Genomic DNA, 8196 nt, shown 5'->3' with positions numbered 1-8196 from the left:
GGAGAACATGCAAACTCCACATAGAAGGGCCCAGACCGGGATTCGAACCTGGAACCCTCTTGCTATGAGGCGACAGTGCTAACCACTGCACCACCGTCCCGCCCTGTACACAAAAATGGTCATTTTTGCTTGCAAATATAGGCCTGCTTCCGTGATTTATTAATCATGGTTATCAAATTTTAATATTTATTTTATGTACTCAACAACAAATCGTTATACTTTGCTAGATCATAAAACAAATGTTTACATGCTTTCTTTAGCTTACTTATTCACCTCATGATGGTTTATAAACTGAAATAAACATTTTTTTTTGCAATGATATAAAGTCAGCTCCAAGAAAATGGGTCACTGGAATGAGCTGGAATTATTCCATCATTACTTATACTTGCTCCAAAATATTAAGGCACTCAAAACAACTGAGCTATTACAACAGCAATTCATTTCTGAGTGAGGTTTTTTTCATGAGTCCAACTGTTTTTCCAAGCTGAAGTTATGTTACTTCTTTTATCAAGATATACTGTTAGGTTTTATAGTGAAACAGGTCAGGAAAAGGAGTAAATTACTTCCGCCTGTGAAGAGAACGCATATAAAAATGCTAAAACTTTCTTTTCATTCAGAGACCATATTTGTTAAAAAGTGAGCACCAGCAGAAAAATAGTCACAAATAACTATTAAAATTTGTAATTACTTAATGATTACTTAAAATCCCTACACAGCCTTTTTACTGCCCCGAAAAGCCTCTAATCACTTTTGCTTTTCAAGAATGAGTGACTGGGACCTTGCTGTGGAGGCATCATTAAATGAGAGTTGCTTTCCTTTGCAACAAGTCATTTTCTTTTGGTTGGATATTGCGACTTGTGCAAGACAGGGATTGGCAGAAACTCATCCAAGTCATGAGAGAAAGACACCTCAGGATTGAAGGTTCTCGGTTCTGTTCTGTTCTCGGCAGTGTCTGCATGTATTACCTTCAGCATTTTGCATGTAATGGTGCAGTGTGGTTGGCCCATGGATTTCTCTGATATATATGGACATTTTATAGAAGACCGAAATATACTGTACTTCATCAGACTGCTCACTTTCAACAGTTTCAGGGTGGTACCATTGGTATGCAGGGTCTGTGATAGCAATTTGGAAAAAAAAGCTGTTTGTGTAAATAGGAAGAAAGTAAGTAAATATGATGCCATGGGTTTTAAAAAAACATTTTAAAAACTTTTATTCATTATGCCAACATGAGTGAAGCATAAAGCAATGTAAAGTCATAAGCAGAGAGCACACTTCATCATTTTAGGTCTTGTCCATTCATTTAGACAAACCTGTTTTATCTGATAGGATTATTGTTCTGCAATCAGTCTCAGAAACTGCAACAGTCTAAGTTGTTTCTTTTTTATTATTATATTATATATATTATATTATTTTATATTATCACAAAATGACCAGTTGATAGATTAGTATCCATTTTTTTTTCCTTATGATGTGATATGGCTTTCGCCATAAGCACAAATCATAAGCAGCTCCTGACCCGGCCCAAGCTCTCTAAGAAGACGAGGAAAAACTCCCCAAAACCTTGAGGCCAGATGAAAAATGGGAAGAAACCTCGGGAAAGGCAATTCAAAGAGAGATCCTCCTCTCCACGGACGGCCGGGGGGCCTAAAGGAACTGTAGTTGGTCTAACCGGAGCACCCGGAGAAAACCTGACGGTCCTGGTGAAGAAAAACTAGAACAGAATTAGTTCTTGTATTGTGAATGTATTGTATTGGCATGAACTCGTGTGTGAGTGTAGTGTTGGTTTATCTGAGCCATGGGTGAAGCTGGAGCTCCTTCAGGGTAGGTCGCAGCATGTAGGATGTGTTTAAACACTTCTGTAAGAAATCCTGGCAATCTGGAGGGAAAGAAAGATGAGAAAGTTGGAGCTGACAGCCACAGTGATTCCTCAGGAGGTGAATGGAAATGAACAGCTCTGTGTTTGCATATGAGTACGTTTTTCTTACCTCTGGACAGCTCATCGCTGATTGGCAGCTCATGTTTGAGGAAACTTGTGGTATCAAATCGGACTGTTCTGTGGAGCAGCTCATATAAGACCACTCCCATCTGCCACACTGTGGTGGGGCCGGGCCTGTAGGTATAATGACTGTACCACTCCGGAGGGACGTGTTGGGGGGTACCTACAATACACACAAGTGATAATAATTGAGGATGAAAAGCGTCTTTCTTTAAACATTAAAGTCACAGGCAGGTAAATTAGTGAGAGGCAGAAGAAAAAGCCAGATGGCTTACCACAGAAGACACGGTAAACTGATGTTTTCTTGAAGAAACAGCTCAGTCCAAAGTCAATGACACGAACACGCGGCACATCTGAGCTGGTCTCAATCAGGATGTTTTCCGGTTTGATATCCCGATGAAAGATGCGCTTATCCTCCAGTTCATTTGCAGCATCAACCAACTGTTTAAGTATGATCTGGAAGAGAGGGACACAAATAGAAAAGTGAGGGATCGGAGTGGGGAGACGGACTGTGAGGAGGTTCAACAGTTTGTGTCATGGCTGTGGGGTTTGGGTTAACTTTGGCTTAACTGCTGTGATTCAAAGCTGACAACAAACAACAGCAGGACAAAACTTTTGATCAGCAACATTTCAAACCCACAGACACCCAAAAAATGTCCATCAGAGATGGTCATAATTTCAGTTTGTTTTGTCATCCAAATCAGATTGCTCCCAACCTGTCTGAGAGCCTACACAGGTTGCTTCTTACTCCATCAGAGACATGGAGCCTCCTACAACATAAAGCTGTAAGAACATGTAGGACTTTGGTTTTAGGTTCTTCCTTGTGTTTCCACTGTGGAAAACCAGAATATTTTCCACAGACGTGATGGAAAAGGTGACATGGTTTTAGATACCGAGACAAATGGGCAGCACAGTCCGCTGTGGCACAAAGAGGTGCTAATAAGAAACACAAGGAGAACCTGTGGCAATAGCTATATGTTACAGTATGTTACAGGTAAGTCACAAGTCATTAAGTTCTTGTTTGAAACACACACACACACACACACATACACGCTCGAGCAGCTTACCTTTGCCTTGTCCTCCTGTAAGTGGCCTCTGTTTGTCCTGATGTAATTTAAAAGGTCCATACATGGCATTGGTCTTTCCAGCACCAGGATGAGCTCCTGGTCCAGATCATACCAGTCCAGGAGTGACACGGGTGCTGATTCCTCCATTAATCCAGTTCTTCCAGCTTGGAGTTTTAACATCACAGCCACCTCAGCTGAGAGTTCTTTCCCATTTCGTCTCTGAAACGTTGAAGCAAAAACAGTGTAAGAGAAGGAGAAGCTCCACAGGTTTAGAGAAAAGCGTGATTCATCAAACACACATTCACTGGGCTGAGTGCAGCGTCCTGTTTGGTGTTGCTCACTTACCTCTTTGCACAACACTTTGTCTTTTGCTATGTGTTTGATGGCAACCTACAAGACACAAATGGCACTTTGGTTAGCACTTCCTGATCAGACTGTGTGTGTGTACATATGAGTGAGTGTGTGTATGAGTGAATGTGTGTAAATGTATGTTTCACAATGTGTGTATCATACTCACAGGTAAATGATCTTCTTTGCGGTAGCCAGCAAACACACATCCACAGCCTCCTTCACCGAGATGATTCTCCTGCTGGTATTTGGCCTCAAATTCAGCTAAACAGACAAACACATGTTTTGTTTAGTTGCCAGGAGCATCAGTTACACATTAAAAAAGCTCTAAAATTAATCCTTTCTAGAGTGATTCTGAAAAAGATGGGCCGCCGTGTGGAACAAAGGAAACAAAATGTGACAACTTGCTCATCCTTTCTGGCATATACTCCACTGAAAACAGTTTGAAAACTAGATATTTATGAGCAGTGACTTTTGTGCATACATGTTTATAATGAATTTGATGCCAGGAGCACAGTTCAAACATGCTGCTATAGGGGCTACAAAAGGCTGGGGCAAAAACTCAAAACCACCTGTACATAACATTACACTGTGTTTCCAAATCAGGGCATCAGTGTGACCATTAATGTGACTGTTTTGTGTTGCACATTAACATGAAGTCAAAGCTTATGTTAATTACTACTTACCTCTTCGGGAATCTATCAAATCCTTCATGGTTGGCCGGCCCTTCCTTCTCTTTGCGCAGGGTTCTTCTTCATCAGCGGCAGCCTTCCTCTTTCCAGTCCTCTTGCTCACATCCTCCACTGTTGTACCGCACCTACTGGACTGTGTGCTGCTGCTCCCTTCAAAGGACAAGAGAAAAAGAGGACCACCAGGTTAATGACCAGTCACTAATGGAGAAAATAAGTCCATCTTTGTCATTCAGTGACTTCCAAAATAACAAACTAATTTTCTTTTCCAACATCTCTTAGTTAAAGAAATATTTCGTCATTTCAGGAAATACGCATCCCAACACATGCTTGAGCTGTTATTAGGTTAGCATAAAGACTCCTGAGGCAAAGGGAAAACAGTTCGCCTGCTCCCTTCCAAACTGAAAATAGCCGCATCAAAACCCTCTAAAGTTGAGACATTAAAAATCATTTTTCACTCTGGTCTCATGGTCTTTCTCTGTGAATGTAGGTTTGGTTTTGTTTGTTCAGGTTTGACATTTAACTAATGATGTTGAACGCTAACTTCACATGATTCGCTTACCATTGCCAGTGTCCGCAGACGAGGCCGATCCTGATTCCTTCTCAGCCTGGTTGTAGTTCAGTCTTCTCCTCTTTGTCTTTGAGAGTCCATCTTCACCTTCTCTGACTTTTCTCTTCAAGTTCTTCTTGAGCGATTCCTTCTTAGTGTCGCTCAGGGGTTCAGAGTTGTTATTTGACATGATGACATTACAGAAATTTCAAATCTGATAACTTCCAGTAACAAGTGAATGTGGATCCAACACGTGTGTGCGTGTGTGAGCTCTCTCAGGGATCAAAGGAACGTGTTCTAGCAAACAGAACCCGGAATGTGCTTTGATGATATGAACTGGCTGGTGTTCCAGAATATGCAAATTAGAGTGTACAGTAACTTGTATGAGAGATGTCAAGGTAAATTATCATTATTATTGTTTTCATATTTCTTTAGTTTTACCCCCCCAAAAAACGTAGCCAATGAGTTTCCATGAGTTTTTAGGTCACTCACGAGAGGTGCAAAAACTCCAAGGTTTTCCATATCCAAAGTGTCATACATCATCTGAACTGCACAGAAGGGCCATCTGAGTAGAGTGGAGGGCTGAGTCGTTCTTAACTGGCCAGTTAGCTAACGCCCAATAAACCACACATTCTTTGTGCAATTTTTGGGTTATGATAGTGAAAACGACTGATCTGTAAGGTCAATGATATCCTGTGGTGCCTTCTGTGATGCACGGAGAATAGTTTGCATTTTCAAATAGACTGCAGCCAGATTGTGTCGTAACCGCTCTGTTAATCCTTCAGCGTTACTGAGACAGTTTCACTTTTTCTGAAAGCTGCACTGAATCAAGTTCGAAGTCATCATGTCTAAGTCGTTTTGCACTACTTGGTCACTGTATGTGAGGACGCAGAGCAGTGACATGCTTCTCTGTAGCACAGGTGCATCACAGGAAACAGTTTTGGCTCATTTTCTGTTCACTCTCTATACTTTGGGTACAACACTCCAACCTGCCACCTGCAGAAGATCTCAGACGACTCTGCGATCGTCGGCCTCATCATGGATGGAGACGACCGAGAGTACCGAGAACTCATACAGGGAGTTGTGGACTGGTGCCAGGGGAACCACCTCCACATCAACGTTCAACAAGCAGAGATGCATAGCAGCAGTAATAATACCAGAAGTATCGGAATGTAGATAATGATAATGACATGAAGTATACAGAAGGTATTATGGTGATTTTGATAACAATGGTAGTGACAATAATGGTAGTAGCTGTACAGAGTAGCAACAGAATTAAAATAGATTATGACTAAACAGCAGTAATCGCAGTAGGTTTCGAGCAGGACCGCAGCAGGAGGTCCAACCACGATCCATGGGAACCTGTGGAGATGTGTATGTGTATGTGGAGACTTCTATAACGTCACCTCCTTTCATTGTTTTTTTTTGTCCTGAAATCACCATCTTTGCGTTCGCAAAAGGTTGATTTTCGTCTTTTATTACATAATGCCACACCTCTCTCAAAGGTTGTGTTCATTCAGTTTTTAACCTTTGCACAATAAACTCCCTCGACATAGTAAACACACTCAGGATTGCATCCGACTCATTAGCATCACCAGCGTTCTCAGGGGACTGCTTTTCATTTTGTTTGCAGTCAAACAGTGAGCGATAATTCAAGAGCCGGGCCACAAAAGATGCTGTTTTCTTTGCAGTTTTGCGTCAGAGGTCCTGAGTGGTTAACCAGGCTTGTTGGCCAGTCTCATTCCCATCTCCATGGAAAACACCTGAAGAACCTGAGTGGTTGAGTCATTAGCAGGAGTGGTGGAGTTCTCGAGAGTGACTGGTATGCACTTGATATTTGCTGCTGTGACCAAGTCTTAACAATGTAAAATAGCCTTTTGGTAACACCTCTGTAGGTTTCCATTTCAAGTGAGGGGGGTTATATTTTACATTTATCTGGTCTAATTTCTTATGCTTGTGCATATCGGGTGCAAACTTACATACAGTAGGACATAGCAGTCGAAACTTTTGTGGATCACAGAGCTCAGTTAACACTAGAGTCTGGATGCTGGCACACATTTCTTGAATCCGTATTAACTGCTCTAAATGCAGCTAGAAACACAACACTGAAACCTTATCAGCAAAGATAAGGCAAACATGTCAGCTAACAGTTCACGTATTGACACATCCAGCAGACAAGGAGCAACGCTAACATTCATTCAAAGTTTTGTTTTGGCCACCTGGTGAATCCAAGTCCAGTGTTCTCTTTCCTTTTTAGCTCAGATCTACAAGTTCCTGAGAAAAAAATGTCTCTTTAGCTGCTGGATGTCCACCACCAGCTAAATGCTAATGTTGTCCACTATTTGGTGCTGGACAGATACTGTACAGTGGATTTATCACAGCTATAGCAAGCTACTAAGGCTGGAAACAGTGAAAGTGGAAAGAATGAACCAATCAGCTAACGCTCCACATCCCAGCACCTTGGAAGGCTGGAATGACAGCATTGGCACACAAGTGATGAGCAAACTTTTGATGAACTTTTATGTTTATGCTGTCCCATAAAGGCATGACCATGTCATGAGGCTCAGAAGTGCAAAGAATTTCAGAAGGTATTTGTCCCCAGCGATGTGTTGATAAAGAACTGTCTGTCCACATTCCTTACCATCGCTCTAACCACTGTGCGTCAGTCTTCCTCTGAAGTCTTTGAGTTCCTGAATCCAGAGGCCAAATGCTGGACTTCTATGAATTGTCAGAGATTTCTAGTTTGTATTTCATTCGACGGGAGCAGGGACTCATTAGCCAACACTTCTCTGCCCATAGCTGTTCTTTACTGATAGATTCCATTGACTACCCAGAGTCCATCAGCCACTATCTTTGTTCATAATGGCTATGTCAGATTAATACAGTTTCTTCACTGGTCCAGTCACTCAAAGCATCAACAGCAGTGATACACCTGACAGGTGTTCACATGGCGGGAAAGCAGACGTGAAAATATTCAGTGGAATTCTGACAGAGAGTCTTACGCAATTAGAAGAGCTCTTCATAGCACACTCTTAGTCTTGTTCATGTGATGTCTCAGTTGACCTTAAATTCGACTGATAATGTGCCACGTATCATGAACAAACTGGACTGTTTTTAAATACAAAAGCTTCATAATAGAGACTAGAACGTTAACAATGTCTGCTCAAAGGACATGTCAGGTGTAGATGTTGCTGGCTTTGCAGGCTGGGCTAATAAATGATACCTTCACTATCAACAATGAAAGGTGTGATGGGGCTAGTCCATTTAGGGCCTTATATGTAAGTAGGAGAATTTTAAAGTCTATTCTGAATTTTACCGGAAGCCACTGAAGAGAAGCTAAGATAGGGGAGATATGATCCCTCTCTATGGGATATTGGGTGGGTAACTGTAATGGAAGCGCAGAGAGGCGTGCAGGACTGCAACTCTGCCTCCTGGTCTCAACTCTGGGTTGTCAGGGTTTTGGTTTAATAAGAAAGTCAGTCAGATTTCTAGATAAGAGAGCTGCTCCATCCAAAGTGGGATGAATGCCGTCTCTCCTAATGA

At 41.8% G+C, this 8196-nt stretch overlaps 1 protein-coding gene across 1 annotated transcript; it reads right to left on the bottom strand.

The window, feature by feature from the left end:
• Positions 1–1637: 1637 nt before the first annotated feature.
• Positions 1638–4863, bottom strand: LOC124073984 (serine/threonine-protein kinase pim-1-like). Its single transcript, XM_046416580.1, has 8 exons — positions 4666–4863; positions 4101–4256; positions 3584–3678; positions 3412–3456; positions 3067–3285; positions 2275–2455; positions 1989–2162; positions 1638–1879 (listed from the first exon to the last, which is right to left on the bottom strand). Exons 1-8 carry the CDS (start codon positions 4841–4843, stop codon positions 1788–1790), a joined length of 1140 nt encoding a protein of 379 aa, XP_046272536.1. The 5' UTR covers positions 4844–4863; the 3' UTR covers positions 1638–1787.
• Between the last annotated feature and the right edge of the window lie 3333 nt (positions 4864–8196).

Source organism: Scatophagus argus, chromosome 16, assembly GCF_020382885.2.
Source record: "Scatophagus argus isolate fScaArg1 chromosome 16, fScaArg1.pri, whole genome shotgun sequence".
NCBI classification, from domain to species: Eukaryota; Metazoa; Chordata; class Actinopteri; family Scatophagidae; genus Scatophagus; species Scatophagus argus.
The sequence above is the reverse complement of the archived record's forward strand: the minus strand, read 5'-3'. Positions and strand labels throughout refer to the sequence as shown.